Genomic DNA, 19,379 nt, shown 5'->3' on the forward strand with positions numbered 1-19,379 from the left:
TGTAGTATAATATGAAAATGAGGAAACTGTTTATTTCTCGCTTGATCAGAAGTTGAGGCCTAGTTTTAAACACAGCTATTTTAGATGAGTCTATTGAGATGCCATATCTCACCACAACATAATCAAGAAACTCCATTTAAATGAGCTAATATTTATCACATTTCATTTTCAATCCTACTTTATCCCCTGGAAGATCATTCACGTTCTAAACCACAGACTTAAAATGTGTGATCAAATATCAGAAGATCATCAAAGTAGTTTACGTATCTTCTAACGCTACAGGTCCTTTGTGGTGAGCTTTGTTAATATCTAGAAAGTTAGAGACACAGTATAGTGCAGAGACCAAACGACATAACACTGAAACTCATACAGATGTAATCAAAACTGCACAGACAAAAATATTAAAATTAAATAACAGGTTGAACAATCACCAAGTTGTATATTGTATGAACTGATGAAGTGCACTAGCTTGATATGTCACTCTTCTTTAAATAAAAGTATATAAACACTAGGTGATTGTTCAACCTGTCATTTAATTTGAACTGAGTTCATACAAGTCATATTTCATGTTAAAAGTAATCTTAGACCTGTTCTTGTTGTCAACCTGGACTTACCAATAACTGGATGCCAGGTGCAAAGTGTTGGACCACAGGGAATCTTCTAACAAGTCCAGAACTCCTTTTTTGTGGTACAGGAAATGCATCGATGTAGGTTACCACATTCACTCATCTAAATTCAACATATAGCCTAGCCATCTTCATCCTTCGTTACAATAACTAATGGAGATGATCAAGCACTTTCCAAAGATTATATGATGGTCCACCAACATTTGATATAACAACAATTGTTATATCAGACTTGAACTGTTTGTATCTATGTGATATTAAATTACCACTGTTTGATTCAACTTGCCACCTCGTCTGATGAAAACACAGGAATATTAAAACAATAAATTGCTGTGTTGTTTCTGCTGCATTGTGCCTACACTGTTTACACAATCTACAAACAATAATTGTGAATGTGTTTCTAGCCACATACCTATTTTTGGCTGGAAGATAGCAGACAAAACCCCAACTTTACCACTAGAATTAGTTACTTCCACTTTGTTTACCATGCTATAACCATTCCAGTGTACAGCTAGACAGCTCGTCATGACAATTGCAAAAAGTACACTGGGACTTCATCCCCTATTAGACAGAAGACTGTATGAAATAACTTACCTGTTTTCTAGATAAGAAATAATTTTATGCATATTTTCTACATCCATGTTACAAGCATGGGAAAGCTGTAACTTCTAGTTACAAGTTGCTGTTTACATTCTTGCAGAATGTATACAATTAAAGCCATATATAATCCTATAGGCATAGAAGGTATAATTTGAGTAAATTGACACAGAACAGCATCAACTTAGTGGCTTTCTTGATCACGTTATGTAAAACTGCATACATTCACAAATAATTGTTATAGTATTACATAATAGAAATTATAAATACATGATATATTTATATAAGAGGGAATTGCTTGAGATGACCACTTTCAATCTTCTTGTAACTGAAATAGCTTTTGTCAAGATAGAAATATTCCTGGTACTTCTGACGTGAAACGTGGATTCAAGCAGGACCCCATCGATGAAGTTGTTTGTCAAGATGTCAATCACAATTCATTTTTATGAACAGAAAAGGCTTGTAAAAAGGCTGCAACAAGAAAGTGACTTGATAATCTCATTGATCAAGTGCTTCATATGTTTTCTGTTCAATTTATTTAGCAATCAAGCGATTTCCCAACATGAGCTACTCTTAGGATTTCAATACTATTGGAAGTATCACAGTTTTCTTGCTATGTACCAAAAATACTTGCCAATTTATCAGGCTTTTCATCCAAATTTTAATTTTTAACATTTTTTTCTCCATAAAAACATAAAGACACATCATGTCTTAGGCTAGCAGAAAATAAGTAATTACAAATCATTTCCACACAAACATGACACCATTCTCAAGATACAGACTTCAACAGGTTTTCATAAGTTCATTAGTAAACCTTACATTTCTTCACAATCTATTAATACAATATCACGATATGCTTTCTCTGTAAGCATTATTAATCATTCATATAATTGCAACTAAATCATTGTGGATTTCATGTTTCAGAATTTTGAATTGAGCAGGTTGATTCTACACTGAGTTTAAGCCTTGACTCAATTCAGACACAACTATATCTCAGTCATGGATTTTTTTTTCATTCAACGTCTCTAAAACAAAGAGAACTGGACTATTTAAATTAAACAGCAAGTGGTGTACAATGTGAACTGAATCTTGTTATTTTAAGCCCTTACATACTTGGGACACTTCAAAACACTGTCAAAGTCTATCTTAACAGTATTATTGAATGCCATTGAGTTAATCTGATTTCCAATGCTGCCACTGAACTGTAGCACTGAATTCAAATGCTCATGTTGAGCTTCTTGTCCATCAATAAGTTGAGGTGCCAATGATACCAAAAGTGGGAACACTAGTGTCTAAATAAACATGTTATTTCCAGTTAAGATCAGCATAATAATGTGTGAAGACTGTATACACATCATCTTAGAGCTCTGCACTATCCTTGACTTTTAACAGCTTCAGTTGTCCATCTTCCTGCTCCTGAAGGCTTTTGGCTGCTCCAAGTATCACCAATCTCTTCTAAATATGCTTACCACTTGACCTGGCAGAAGGAAAACTCCTCTTTGGAGGCTTCATCTCAAGCTATTTCATTTTTGCTGGAAAATCAACCCTGTGATGAGGTTTGGATATTGTGGTTGATAGTCAAGTTGGAGTCAGTCTCAGAACATCCACATGGCTCATCATCATAATGACCAGGCCTAATGGTTAACCTCTTTTACAGACTATAAACAATCCTTAGAGAAATATAATGTCAGCATCCTGGTGTACTCTGGCTGTAGCTCAACTTCTTGGTACCAAAGCCCAAGTTGAAAAGGTAAACAAAGCTTTTTGGAATCTATGACAAAAGGCCTTTATCCAGGAAATGGCTTATCACAGACTGTTCCATATTCTCAGTTCCAAATCTCATCTCAGTTGCTGCTTTCTTCAATCCACAATAGGCCCTTTGTACCTTATAAAAGTACTTTCTATTTTGAGTAGAAACACTCCGGAATTCCAAAGCACTATGACTTTCTTGATTTACTTAGAACTATCTTCTCATCTAAAACAGGCTCTCTTATGATGAAATGCAACAGATTTCTCAAAAGTACAAAACAATTTCCACTTACTTGATATTATTACAAATTAATATTACCTAAAGCATTCTATTAGTTGTGACACTTATTTGATACAATAGCAAGGTTTAACAAAGCATAAAAAAAATGTTCTGCCAAAAAAAATAAAAAATTCAACTTCACTAGCATATTGATTAATTTTGTCAAAAAACTGAGATATTAATGTTGATTATGTCATTGGTGTTCCCTACTATTACAGCAGTATGTCTACAGATTTACAATGCTAAAATCAGGGGTTTGATTCCTCTCGGTGGGCTCAGCAGATAGCCCGATATGGCTTTGCTATAAGAAAACACACACACATTATGTCATTGCTTGCTTGGTGTCATATATTAGTTGAATAATAAAGTTAACAGCAGGGGTGCTCACATATTACTAATTATCACAGAGGATAGTTAACATAGACTGAATTTATTCAAGTGAGATACAAGTTTAGTACAACTGATAAGAGTTATGGACTGAAACATTTTAACAATGAAATTTGTTTTGAACGTGATCATTTTATACAGCATACCTCCAATACATAGCATAGATCATATTTGGACCTCAAAAAATATAAAAGTCTCTCATTATCAATGGACATGGACCATTGTTGGTAGAAAAATGAGTAATAATATTCTAAATATGTCTACAAGTCTCATCAAAATCCAATAATTGTAGACTAAGTTATAGAGCAAAAATAGTGTGAAAAATCAGTCCTCATGTTAACAAGTAGGGATGTTTTTTTATTTTAGTGACTGACCCTCCAAAAAATATTCACTTCTAAATTGGATTATAGTCCAAATTTATACCAACTTTGGTCCAAACCTATTCAACCATTTTTGAAAAATCTTTCTGGCACACATACACATAGGGGTGAAAACAACTTTTCATTGTGGAGGTAATAAACTTCTGACTGCAAATTGAGGATGAAATGCGAAATATTAATTATACTTAAAAATTAGAAGTAATTAGTTGACAATTTGGGACACTTTAGACAACTAATATTATATAAACATTTTTATACCTGATGGTTATTCGCAGGTTTGTGTGCTTCAAATACAATGCTATGATTAATTTTTTACATGTTATTTTAAATGCTGCTATTAACAATGGAATAAATAAATGTTTAACAATGTTTCTATGTAGTTCATTGGTAAGATTAAAGGCTTATAATGCTCAAATTTGTGTTTAATCATATCAAGTAGAAATAGTTCACTGCATAACTTTACACAAACAAAAGAAACAAGCAAATATATTAAACAAAATGTTACATATGGAGCAAATTCATAATGTAAACAATACTTGAAGATGCAATATAACTGTAAACTTCCAATAATAAAATACACCCAGTAGTATGAGCTAAAGTATCAGGTAATTTTTTTCTTTTACTTTTTTAATCCTCCTATAAAATAATGACCACAAACTTATCTTTCCAAATGTAATTTAATTACCACAATCCACAAAAATTGCAAGTATAAGCTTTAGAATACTTTGGTGATAGTTAAATATATGAATTAATAGAAATGTTACTTGGAAATTACAACACTGAATGCTTTGTATACTTTTATGACTACAAGCATTGAAAGAAATCCAGAAATAATGTTTCTTCATTATTTTACTCAGAGTAATTTGAATTTAAACAATTCTAAATATTTTTATGTTAATAACACCAATCATTTTATTTATCAAAGTTTTAGGGAAAATCAGATCAGGAACTTTTATCCATTTCTTTCAAACTACTTTTTTGAAACTGTTATTTCAAAATGAGTGATGAGTTTTTACTGCAATAGTTTGTTTCCAGTTTTATGAATAACAATTAGCTTGAGAGCAACAAACCATATCATACAGAAAATAACTATTCATAAATTCATGTTTTATTTTTTGGCAGAATGATCTGTGATACAGTCAACAACACAGTGAGTGGTCACCAACACAGTCAGTTGTGAGATTTTAATTAAGCAAAACACATAAAACAGTTCAAAACCCTTTGAGAAATAAAGAAATTTTGAATGACATATTACATTGGATACTTTAATGACAGAAAACCATTCATTCAAATGAAGTATTCACAACAAAATATATATATTGCATTCACATAAAGTTGTGTTAATACTCAAATTGAAATAAATCATATGAAAGACAATATATTAAACAATAAAACAAGATTAAACAGATAAATCATACCCACAAAATCCTCTGTTTTATTACACTGTTTTGTTTTGTTACTATCCTGTAATGTTGCCTTTATCTTAGAATAAAACCTAAAAGTTACAGATTTTACGTAAAAATTAATAATAAAGCAGTTTAAAATTTTTGTATATGTTTTCTCACAGAAATTATTGTCTGTTCCAAAAGTTTTAATCTGACTAAATTGAAAAACCTCTAGCATTTTGAATTTATGCAAACTGTGCTTCTTTGATAACATTTTATAATTTAAATTGATGATAATTTTAAACAAAATATTGTGTAATAAAAGTATGAACAGTTTTCATTGCTTACTTATCTTACTTATTCTATTCCAAAATCTTTAAAACTATACATACATACATATATATATATATATATATATCTGAGTTGAGAAACCAAAACATACTTCTGACTATAGGTATCAGTTTTCATTACCTTTGTATTTTTTTCTAAATATAAGACTATTAGTCATTTCTCAGGTGTATAAATCAAATGTATGAAATACATATTTTAAGACTTTTGAATAATTTTTCATTGTAATCAAAGGACATCTTGCTTTTCTCCAAGAAGGGGGTCAACAAATGAAACTGTGTTATCACTCTTTAAGATATTTTTTTTCTTAGAGATTACTTCTTTTGGTTTATTTTTTGACTTCGTTGTTGTTGTCGCTGTTGTGAATATATCATCTGAAACACATGGAAAAGCATAAAAGTGATATGCTCATTTAACAATCTAGAGGTGGTATATTAAAATAATCAAAATAAGAATATTACAAAAACTATTTTATAAACATGCAAATGTATCATGTCAATAATGACAACAGAAAATGTGCTGATAAATTACAAATTTAAACAACTGAGTAACAATAATTAAACAGTATTCATTACAAATTCTGCAATCACATACTTTTAATCAACAATGTTCTTGAAACAAAGTAGATCTAACTTTTCAAAGTGCTTTCTTTTCTGTATCTTGTAATTGATTTTGAATGATTGAAGTTAAATATTTTTTGAGGCTCTTGTTTGGTTTTGGTTTGCAGTGCAGTTTGAGAGAACTACACTAGAGTTACCTGTGCTAGCCATCCCTAATTTACCAGTGAAAGACCACAGGGAAGGCAGGTAGTCATCATCACCTACCGCCAACTCTTGAGCTACTCTCTTGCCAATAAAGAGTGAGATTGATGGTAACGTTATAATGCCCCATAGCTGAAATGGCAAGCAAGTTTGGTGGGATGGGAACTTGAACCCACACTGCAGATTGTGAGTTGAGCACCCTTACAACCTGGCTATGCCAGGCCACTTGAGGCTCTGAACATTTTAATTTAAATTACATGTAACCAGTTAATAAAAATTTGAAAATAAGTTAATTATTAACCCTAGAATGCCAGCATGAGGTCATTATGACCTTATACAAAATGAGCCTGTATATCAAACTAACCATGGTGGTATTCTGGAGTTAAGTAATCAATTTTGTTCATTGGTGATTTAATATGAAAAATGTATATTTTGGTTAATTTAATTCTGCAAGCTTAATACATCATCTGGTGATTAAATTTTCTTAATTAGCCATATTCACACCCAAGATTGTTATATAATTTTGCTCTAACAATGTAACTTTCTCTTAATTTAAGTTAATACCAAGTAAATAATAAATGTATAACCAAGTGTTTTTTTTCACAAATACTTACCAGATTCATCATTGTCAAACAGCAAAGATGACTGTGGAATGTTTGGCTTTGGTGACTTTACAGAGGGCAAGTTTAAAAAAATGTCTTCTTCTGTATCAGCAAATATATCCACTGTAGTTCCTTGGGGCAGTTTGCTTGATGTTTGTTTACCTATTTTCACTGAAGTTTCTTTTTCAGCCTAAAGAATAAAAATTATAATACTGCTATTACTAATATTCTTGCTTGATCCCATACTTTAACATATCACTGAAAATACAATAATAAGAATAACATGAAATTATACTGAATGCTTGGAATTGAGTAATTTGTAGACAAATGTACAAAATAAGAAAAAAAATTATGGAATTATTCATACTAGCAAATTTCAAAACTCCAAAACAGTCACAAACAAAAAGTATTACAATGTGATTTTACAATTTTAAAGGTTGTTGGCTTTCAGCAGAAAGCTACACAATAAGCTACCTGCACTCTGTCTATTGTAAGGAGTCAAAACAAAGGTGGTTCAACTTAAGACTGTTTTTATTGAATGTTACTTGTGTTTTATTATATACAGCTATAATATCATTATCTATATGCACTTGTGTGGTCCACAGCTTTTTCTTCACACACATTTCATCAACATGCTATGGTTTCACAGAGATAAAGTTCACCTAAAACATAGGTTATATTAGCAGGTAACTTTTACATGATGTCTTTGAATGCTGATTCCATGGTAAAGACCTATAATAACAACTACAGTGATGAAGAGATAAGCTTCTCCACACACTGCAAATATATCAACATTTACTAGAACAGCCTGTATTTACTGACAAGAGAGATGGTCTACACTGTAGTGACTGATACACCACGGAATCGAGTTGAAGTTTTACCTGTTCCTTCAGAAACTTAACACTACCTCACCTTCATATACTTTTATAAGAAAATACTGGGCCATGCTTACTCTTATAAAACACAGAACTATTTCCTACACCTGAAGTACAGATATATGGTACTTTTCTACAAGATCTTACACAAGTTTAAGCTACTGGACTGGAAAGCATTTAGAGCCTGCAGTAAAATACTTGATATACTTAGAGTGGACTCCTATAAAGGCAAAAAGAAAGGAACTGTATGCCACCAATTAACAAACTGTTCACAGTAGTGGCAGGTAACTATTCCTCACTCTCTCCACAGGGTACCCTGCAGGGACTGTGGTAAGTCCATGAATTTACAATGCTAAAATCAGGGGTTTGATTCCCCTGGATGGACATAGCAGATAACCTGATCTGGCTTTGCTATAAAAAGACACACATTATCTCTCCATGGACCAAGAAACTTCTTCTTCCACATAATTCCAGAAAGATGGAGTAGCAGGTAAAAGGTCATAAAAATGATAAGCACTCAATAAGAAATGAGCCATCAAATGGCATCTGTAGATGTAGCAAAACTCAAAAGCTCTTTCCAAAATTGCTATTGCAGTTTTTACTGCTTATTTCTTCCACTCACAAAATTTAGTTGGAATTACTACATCAAACCTTGTTGTCATTGCAACAGCTTAAATTAATGAGAAAATTTCTTTATCACCCAGGTGGTGTTACATGAACAAAATAAGGTGTCCCTCCATAATATTAACATCCAATTTTAATTTGGCTGTTGACATACCAGGGAATGCTTCACAATGTAACTGTAACAGGTAATCAGTATACTTAGTCAAGCTTCATGAGCACCTAATTTATGGAGTATTAATTTCCTTGGTACATGATCTTAATCATTACTGGATTTAAATACCAACACAATTCTGCATAAATGATCCAATGTCTATACAGTTAATCAGGTTCCACATATTTTATAGCATCTAATGCTCAACCATCTAAAATCAGTAGCATCTTCTGATTCCAGGTTCAATACTTCCATATGAATGTTTGGTAAACAGTTTATGAATAAAATCTGTATCTTCTTTTATCAGACCCTGGAGATAAGATTTATTACATCTTACTATTTTCTGGCTGCACCCTTCCACCATTTATGTTATTTGGTATGAGTGGCTATAGATTTAATATTTACCCAAGCATTGACTTTTTTCTAGCATCAGAAATTTGAACAGCATAAATGCTTGGGGCCACTTGAACACTAGGCCTAGATCCTTATTGGCATGTGACTTCAATACTTCTCTCATTAGAAGAGATCTAGGGTACATCATGCATAGGATGTGATGTCATATAACCATTATGGTTTCACTCCAGTATGGGGCATAAAATGCATTGGATGCTGACTTGTGCAGTTTGATGAACAGGGGGTTACAATGTAATATTTGTTAATTGCTCATTACAGGCAACTTTCCCCTTTTCTCATTGATTGAGCTCAGACGATCTACATGATAACAAATGATACACTTGCTGGTTCTGGATAAACCAGTCTATGGTTCAGTTATCTTGGTAGATGGAAAGAAGCTAAAGCTCCAAAATGCCTGCTGATGTATCAGAAAGCAACCAGAATTCAGAAAAGTGTTTGTTCAAATCAATCTGCCCTCCTTCTCTACACTCATATATTAAGATATCTCTTAGATAATGCCTCAAAAGGAATTGACATTATAAATCAACTACAGCACCAAACGTTTGTTCTGATAAAGGTATGTGCAATACTCCAAGTATTAACCATGCACACAGTTACCAATCTTCAAAGTATTTGGAGATTTACAGATCAAGAAAGCAGAAGTGCAGACAATATTTGCTGTAGGTGGAAGGAAAGAAATGAGACATAGCATGAAGTTAAAAAATGAACACTTTATTTTACTGAAGAATAATGAAATAAAACCTGTCTTACTTTACAAGCAGAAGATTACTGTGTTGTTGAATTGAATAAACTGTTTTTAAACTGAAGACAAAACACACATGATCAGCAACTTATACACTTAAGAATGGCTATAAATTTCACAGCAAGTCTTCACTCATTCAAGATTAATATATATTTTTTACACCAGAATAATTTTTCAAATAATTTTGGAACAACACATTTACTATCACAGTAATATTTCCATACAATAATCACGCATATGTGATATGCTGTAGGTTGTTTCATTCATTCTATTATATAGGTGATGTTCAAAGTAATTATTAACAAGATTTGACTAATAAATGGTTAGGCCACATATTGTAAGTATTAGATCATTCTAAAGTGAATTTTTTATCCAAGGTTTGAGTTATGTTTTACAATTATATATGTAAAAACAGCTGGTTTGGGTTGAGAACATTTTTTTCATGTAGAGGAGTGAACAACATTTTGACCTTCTTCGGTCATCGTCAGGTTCACAAAGAAAGAGGTAACTGACCAATAGCTGACCACATGTTTATAGGGGGTTGTGTAACTGAGTGTAGGAATGTAGAGGGTGTGCTTAGATGTTTGATTATAAATTAGGTATAAAGGTGTTTCTTTGTAATGGTTTATTTTGGACTTGAGTTGTTGTATAAGTAAGGCTTCTTTAATTTTGCATTTGTTTATGTTTGTTTATTTAGTATTTGGGTGTTTCCTATGGTTATGTTGTGTTTATTTCACTTGCAGTGTTTGAAAATATGTGAAGGTGACTTTTTGTGTTCTTTGAATCTGGTTTCCATTTTTCTACTTGTTTCTCCAATATAGAAGTCGTGGCAGTTATAACATTGTGTTTTATAAATAATGTTGGTGTGGTGTTTATTAGTGTAGTTTTTACATTGTATAGAACTTAGTTTTGTGCCTGGTTTTTGAATAAATTTGATATTAACTGGAATGTCATATTTTGTTACTAGTTTTTGCCAAATATATGGTATGCAGCAGAATATGGTTTTTTAATTTTTTAATTCGTGGGATATACTTACTTTTGTTAGTTGATTTTGCTTTTTGTCAAGGTGTGTGTGTATAATGTTTTCTATGATTTGTGGAGGAAACTTATTGATGTTGATGAAGTATTTTATTTTGTCTAATTCGTCGTTAATTTTGTGTGGTGAGCATAGTTTTAAGGCTGTGTTTATTTGGTTTCTTAGTATGTTGAGTTTTTGTTTTGTTTCATGTGGTGAGTCCCGTATCAATGATTTTTTGGTGGATTTCTGTTTTAAATCTGTATCGTTTCTTGTAATTTTGAGGTTAAGAAATGATACTTGATTGCTTTCTTCCTGTTCACATGTGAAGTTAATGTTGGGATGTATAAAGTTAATGTGACTGAAAAAATTGTGTGTTCTGTAGATATGAATCCCACAATCATGTTTTCTACATATCTGTACCAGTAAAGTGGTGGATGTAATGCTGTGTTGATTGTTTGTGTTTCAACTTGTGTAATAAAAATAGTGGCTAGAACTGGTGATACTAGATTGCCCATGCTTAGGCCTTTTGTTTGTATATAGTTGTTGTTGTTGAACATGAAGTTTGTCTTCTTTCTGGTGAATTCTATGAGGGTTGCTAAGAATGTCTATTGATGGGTTAGGGTCTCAGATATAGAGGTCTAAGGCTATCTTGCAGGCTTCAGTGGTTGGGACTTTTGTCAAGAAGGATATAACATTGAAACTGACCATTAAGGCTTTATGATTAAGTTGATTAAAATTAAACTTGAAAATAAAAGTGGTCAGCTGTTGGTCAGTTACCTCTTTCTTTCTTTGTTAACCTGATGATGACCAAAGAAGGTCAAAATGTTGTTTGCTCCTCTGCATAAAAAAAATTTTCTCAACTCAAACCAACCACTTTTACATATATATTTTTCTCTACAAGTGGGTTTTCTCGTCATCACTGATTATTATTTTACAATTAATATTCTTATGTATTAAAATCCATACACACACACACATTACATTATTCTCTAAATAAAGCACTTCTCATTATATTCATATTTACTTTTATCAACACTTAATAGCTGTTAGACATCACATTACAAACAAAACATCTTAAAAATGAAAACATTGTACAATTTACACCATTGTTAGCTTTCAAAAACTGTTATACAAGTATCCAAGTGTTTCTGTGTCTATACATTATTACATACCTTTGAAGTGTGCTTCTTAGGAAAACCAACAGCATCATTTTCAAAACCAACTGTGACAAAAACAGTAGTTATTATTACATGCTGAGTAAGATAACTTAAACCTACTTGAAAAGTAATTTAACAAAATTCAAAATATTTTTAAAATTTGGTTTAAAATATGATACTTACAAAATATACTGCTCATAAAAACTTAGTATTCAGGGATCGAAATTTTCTATTTAAAGCCAGATATGTCTGTTAAAAAAGCAAGTTTGACCGGTACTTTCCCATCTATCACCGGACATTGTAACCAGTGGTCATATTCCTAATATATCGGACACAAATATATCGTCCCCTCAAAAATAAGTGAGGCAAAAGCCCAAAGATTTTGCTTAAAAGTATATTCTATAATGAGTGGAAAATAACTTGCAAAATTTAAGATTTAATATAAAACAAGAAAAAACAAATTTTAAAAAACAGTCATGAACGCTCACGAAATACACTTTTTAGGTCGCCTTATCCGTGCCATCCTGGATAGTCACGTAACTGCCAAACATTCACGATAATTGAATTTTCCAAAGTACAAATTTACTTTTTTTTTTATTACAAAAAGTAACTAATATTGGGCACTAATTTTTTGTACTTGCAGCATTGCCCATATATGGCAAGTTTCCCGACTGGCTTGAATCGATTGTATGACCGGCAGCTGTCAATTTTGGCACAAATAAAGGACTTGTCAACAGATTGAAGGTGCAAAAAGCTTATTTGATGGGAATCCACTGTGTTAGTCACAGATTGGAACTTGCAATTAAGAAGACCATCAAGGACATCCCTTACCTTGATAGTATCCAAACCTTTTTAGAAAACCTATGGAAGTTTGACAATTCTCCACAGAACTGGGCTGGCCTCAAAGAAGCTGGCAAAGCCAACAACATTGTTGTTAGAAAGCCAACAAAAGGGACAGAAACCCAGTGGGTGGTTTACAAAGAGCACACTCTGGAGTCAGTTTCTCATAACTGGCCAGCTTTAGCAGAGCATTTGTATCAAGTAAAGCTGCATGACAAAGAGGAACATGGACAGAAAGCTGCAGGATTATACAGTACTTTGACAAGCCTTAAATTCATCCTGTACATGGACATACTCTTGGCAGTCCTGCCTGTTTTGACATCTCTTAGTCTCAAAATGCAAGACAATTCTGCTACTGTGAACATTGTTTCTGACAAACTCACTGTTTGCAAAGAGAAGCTGGGCAATCTGAATCATGTTGAGAGATCCCAGAAAATTGTTAAAGAGCTCACAACATGTGAACAAACTGGCAAGTTGTTACATAGAGGAAAGGTGATTGCTATTAGTGGTCAGACAAGGGCTAGAGGCTCAAAAAGTGCCACAAAAGAGACAGTTGCTCAATCCCTGGCTGAAGAAACTGCCATCATCATAGGTAAAATGGCCCGGCATGGCCAAGCATGTTAAGGCATGCAACTCGTAATCTGAGGGTCGCGGGTCATCCCCGTTGTGCCAAACATGCTCGCCCTTTTGGGGGCATTATAATGTGACAGTCAATCCCACTATTCGTTGGTAAAAGAGTAGCCCAAGAGTTGGCGGTGGGTGGTGATGACTAACTGCCTTCCCTCTAGTCTTACACAGCTAAATTAGGGATGGCTAGCACAGATAGCCCTCGAGTAGCTCTGTGCGAAATTCAAAGACAAACAAACAAACAAACAATCATAGGTAAAATTGTCACATATGAATAAGAGATTTGAAGAATTTGATAAGGATTTTATTGGTGCCTTTCAAATTTTTGAACCAAGCAACTGGCCTAAAAGCAAGGAAGCATTGTCATCTTATGGTCATAATGAACTCCAGACACTATTGGACCACTTTGGTGCTCTGCTGTTAGAAAGCCAACAAAAGAGACAGAAACCCGGTGGGTGGCTTACAAAGAGCACACTCTGGAGTCGGTTTCTCATAACTGCTAAGGGTTTCAACATTGCAGCTGATATTTGCCAAGCTGACTTGCATGAGACACTGTTCAAAGCTACAAGACTTGCCAAATCAGATGAGTCCCTGGCTCGTAGTGCAAGTGAATTGTGGGCCCACATGTTAAGTCAAATTACTTTTGAGGACAGTAAACCTTTCCCTGGATCAACAGTGTTGGCCTTGGTGTGCCTCATGATTGATGTGTCATTTTTAACAGATACAAGGCTTGTTGCTACTTGCTTTGAAATAATGTTTCAGTGCCTTAAATAAAATGATTCTATTTTATATAATAATTGTCTCTACTTGATTTCTTGTTTTCGGTAATGTCCAGTGACAATTTTGAGGTGTCCTGCTGAAATTTCAAATGTCTGGCAAGTTTCACTGTCCAGCAGGACATGTGTCTTGCTGAAAATTTAGAATATTTCTACCCCTAATATTTGTTAAAGATGTATGCTTTAAACTAAAGATAAAAATAATGATTTAATATCAAACATATATTTTCCATAAAAATTTTAGCTCTTAAATCTTTAGAGAATAATATTTGAATGAAGGAAACTATTTGTGGGAAAACTCTGATCCTCTACTATTTAAAAAATTCATTTATTTGTATTACTATTTATCTTCAGAAATATCGGGTTGTTGTTACTTTTTTGTTGTTACATTATTTGTGCAGTTCTGCTATGTGACTCTATAGCCAAACAGCAACATGAGTTGCAATAATTTACCTTAAATATAAATTACTCTAAAAATGACACTGTCAGGTTTATTTAATAACCCTTTACTGGTCACAAGACATTGTTTTGGTTGATTATATATTGTCAAGTTTTCCATGGGACAGGAAATCAATAATAATGCATGAATCAAACACTTATTTTTAAGTGTTCTCTAAATAAGGTATACTGAATCTTTATACAATGTTACTTTCATTAAAAGTAATTGTTAGAGTATGTGTATGTAGAATATATTTTTTATGAGCATTTTTTGTCACTGTTAGCTTGGAACATGCATATTTTTAGTACATGCAAATATATTTTTAAATACTACACTCTTTACCTAGACCCTTAGTGATTTTCAAGAATTAGAGGAAAATATAATAATAGCATTTCAAAAACTCTACTTTTGTCATATCCATTGCTGATGACACATTTCACTAACTAAAACTAAACTAACGTGGCAGGGGTTCAGTTTAGAGAGAGAGACATCCGAAGAGTTCTCTTTCCAACTGGGGTGTTCAGGAACTTTGTAGTTCCTCTTCGTCCCCTTTCGTGGATTGTTATTAGGATTAAGTGGTGGTTTTTTTTTTTATTATTATTTTAATAAATTAATTATCGTTATTATTCTTGACTTTTTGGGTGGGGAACGTCTCACTAAATGGTCTTTTGGGTGGAGGCAAAGGTAGCAGTGGAAAGAAGGAAAGGTCGGGACCTGTCTCGAAAAGAAAAGTTGGGTAGATGTGAACATGAATGTAATTCATTCAAGTTCAGATCAAATCAAACGCCCGATTCTGGGTCTGGCAAAAGGTTGCCTGGGCTGGGATCTAGAAATCCAATGCCTGAAGATTTTGATGTGGGGAAACGGGAGTACCCGAGAAAACCCACTTTCACACGACAGGCGCCGAAAGTTTTGCCTGTCGTGTGCCCTGTACCAGAAAAAAAAAAGGAATTCATGTTAATAACATAGTTTTTATGTATTTAGATTCTTTGTTGAGTGGATTGTGATTCTTGAAATATGTTGTATGGTGATATGTATTTTGTTGGTGCACTTGATAATTTGTGTAGTGATGCCGTTAGTTTGTTTCTGTTTTCTGCTTTTCGATAATATTTCATTGAAAGTTCTGTTATTCTATCTCTTATAGTTGGTAAATTACTAATTTGGTGTAGATAATTTGTTGGTGTAAAAGATGGTAAACTGAATGCGGATTTTAATATTTTGTTTTGTTGCACTTGGATTTTTTGGAGTGTGTTGTTTGACATGTTGTATGTTACTTGACATCCGTACTTTATTAGTGGACGGATGTAAGCCTTGTATATTTGTATAATGGTGTTGGTCGCATTTTGATTGTTTACCAGTTATAGTCTTTAGATATGAAATCCTTTTCTTATTGATGAGTGTATATTGTTTATGTGTTTTTCCATGTTAGTTTTGTGTCGAAAGTGACGCCAAGGAATGTGATGTTTTTGCTCATGTTGATGGTTGTGTTTCCAAGTGATAGATTTATTTTTTCTAGATTTTTTCTTTGCTTCTTTAGTTTTCTATAGAAGGTGATTGCTTGTGTTTTTGTCGGATTTAACACGACCCTCCACTTGTTGCTCCATGTTGAGACGTTGTTTAGTGATTCTTGTACGCGAGACATGGCCATTACTGGGTTTCTGGAGGTGCTCCAGATTGCGATGTCATCTGCGTATTGTGAATTGTGTGTGTATGTTAGATTTGGAAAAGGTATGTCACTGACGAAAATTATGTAAAGAAGTGGAGAGAGGACTGATCCTTGGGGCACTCCTGCCGTTATATTAAACAATTTGGATATGGTTTTATTGACTTTTACTTGTGCTGTTCTATTGGTTAAAAAATTTGAAATCCATTTGACTATCGTAGGATTTATTTGTAGGTGGTTTAGTTTGTATATGATGGCATTGTGCCAAACGCTGTCGAATGACACATTTCACTCAATCTAGTGCTACCTTATATACAACAAACATAGTAGTGGTTGGAACACTATTTATATAAGCCATTTGATATTACAACAACTATTATGGTGTGTTCACCTTCTACAAGTTGGCAAAGAATGATGTGAAGTCATAAGGGACTAGATAAGAATGTTGTGTTTAAAAATGTAATAACAGTTGTTTCATAAGACAGATCTGTTTCAGTATTATCTTATTTGCATGCACACATCTTCTGTTTCATGTATTCTTTCAAATATTTTTCTGAATATCAAAACTCATTTAATGATGTGTCACAGTGCTTTTAGTTTACCTATTTCCCAAAAGCTAAAAGACTCAATTAGAGTGAAAACTGGTGTATCTAGACCATTAGCATCTAGATTACAAAGTCTCCACTATCCCACTGCTATACTAAAAACAAATTATTTTATTATTACACTTCACAGTTTAACTACCAAATGTTGATGTATATAATCCAATTGGCCTAAAACTTGTGTTAATCATAAATAAATTAACTTAACAAGAATGCAAGAAAAACATTTATTGTTTTGAGGTTACTATTTCATTATTAACTCCAAAAAAACAACCATTTAGTCAGAGAAATTCTAATCATGCTGCAGATAACCTGCATCATACAGGTTAGATGGTGTAAGTATAGTTGGTTGGCAATGCACTAATTACCTTAGGAACCAATAAAATAAGTTGAAAATGCACTCATGCTATCCTTATTTTCTTATACTCAACTTCGATACATGACGTAGCTCAAATCTGGACTGCAAAACTGGCATAACACCAGTGAGAAAGACCTTCTTTACTCAGAATCTTGGAAAATAAATAACTAAAATGAATATAACATGGCTGAATTACACATAATACTAAGAATCTGTGAATCTTCATTCTGAAATGTGTGTGAGGATTGCCTTTTAGTGCCTTCTCAGTTTTACTAGAACTACAATGTTAATCAGCACTTCGCTAATTTTCTAGCACTAAATTCATCAAGAAACCAGAAATCTGGTTAAGATATGTCAACAATATTTTTAATACATAATTTCACTGAATTCTTAAACACCTTAAGACTCAACATCATAATTTTCACACATGAAGAAGAATCCAACAGCTGTTTCTTCTTTTGAGATCTTAATGTAGGAATAGAAAATAATATAGTTACTACTAGTATATACAGAAAACCCCATTCCACAACAATACTGTCACATATACGATATAATCACCACCTGTCACAGAAAATATCCTCCCACTTCATCTATGTATATTATGCTACAACTATGCACTCACAAAACTAGACTTTTTCTAATTGAATTGAACTACTTAAAGAACATAGCAGGTTAGTTAGAGGTTTCAATATCAACATTGTATATAAGGTTTGTATTAAATTTCAAAACCTTGAAAAATTTTATATGCTACCTCTAACCACACAAAACATAACAAATGTGTTCCATTCCCTTTTCTGCCAGAAACTGCTAATGAAATCACTAGCCTATTTAATAACTTGAGCACTGATGTAAAAGCTGTATTCAAACCTTCACAAAAACTTATCACCTTAATACCTAATCTGAACCCATCCAATGTAAAAGAACTAAAACAAGACGTATATATACTTTCCCATAAGATGTTGAAAGAAATACACAGGACAAACATTATGTCACTTAAAAATAAGGTGCAAAGAACACTAAGGTCACATGCATAAAGTTGAACTTCAGATATACGCTTTAACACATCATCAATATGAAACAGGCCACAAAATACTTTGGAATGAAAATCTTTCACACTAATCCAAAACTAATAAATAAACAGACTGTTCAGAAATTACAGAAATCATCAAAGCAAATGATATCTCACTAAACTGATAATGACCCTCTCAACATCAACCATATCTGGCAAAGTTTATTCACTATTCATACACTTGACCTTTACCTATAAACCTGTCATCTGCTGAAATCATTTCCATTACATTTAATCCTTGTGTCTTTTGTCTTTTTAACTATATAAAAATCCTGTAATGCTTAGTATTTATCATAACTGAAAATAGACTAATGTTCTGTTGAAACGTATAGTGTATTTCACCATCAATAAAACTCTTCCTTTTGCTTATAAATCTTTGTTTGTTTACCTATAACATTTATCATTGTTACCAATTTGTTTCTATAATGATGTTTTTTATCATTTCTTATGTCACTTTGTACTACTGTCTGATGACAGCAGCTAAACAAAACTTTTATCTAAAAAAATAAGCTTATACATTAATACATCATACACTTGAAACTCAGAATTCAGTGTTGATTTCTTCTGCTTGGAGTCAGCTTATTTACCTGAGCTTAATTCAGGACTGTTTTCCTTTGAGTCTGTAATTAATTATAGATTGTTGTAAACAACACTAATATCCTGCAACTAGGGCTGTCTGGTCCTAAGAATTCAATTTTGTCTGAATATTCATCATTATGAATACCAAATAGTACGTCACTTGTTACAAAACATTTTGTAACTTACAAAAGATGGCCAAAAGTAATATTTTTTTGGCGAAGAAACAAATGAATTTTATCTTTTCAGAAATTAAAGATACCAGAAAGTCTTTTGCTTAATGATAAAAATTGCTTCTAGATTGACACCTACCAATCTCATAGCAAGTATTAG

At 32.8% G+C, this 19,379-nt stretch overlaps 1 protein-coding gene across 4 annotated transcripts in view; it reads right to left on the reverse strand.

Annotated features, from left to right (window-relative positions):
* Positions 1–5,105: 5,105 nt before the first annotated feature.
* Positions 5,106–19,379, reverse strand: part of LOC143225172 (WASH complex subunit 2-like) — a 172,679-nt gene continuing 158,405 nt past the window's right edge. For all 4 annotated transcript variants that reach the window (XM_076454128.1, XM_076454129.1, XM_076454130.1 and 1 more), the window contains exons 24-26: positions 12,112–12,161; positions 7,128–7,305; positions 5,106–6,126 (exon numbers count right to left, since the gene is read on the reverse strand). In XM_076454128.1, coding sequence (XP_076310243.1) covers positions 5,981–6,126; positions 7,128–7,305; positions 12,112–12,161 — 374 coding nt within the window. In that variant the 3' untranslated portion in view covers positions 5,106–5,980. The remainder of the gene's footprint in view (positions 6,127–7,127; positions 7,306–12,111; positions 12,162–19,379) is intronic.

Source organism: Tachypleus tridentatus, chromosome 9, assembly GCF_004210375.1.
Source record: "Tachypleus tridentatus isolate NWPU-2018 chromosome 9, ASM421037v1, whole genome shotgun sequence".
NCBI classification, from domain to species: Eukaryota; Metazoa; Arthropoda; class Merostomata; order Xiphosura; family Limulidae; genus Tachypleus; species Tachypleus tridentatus.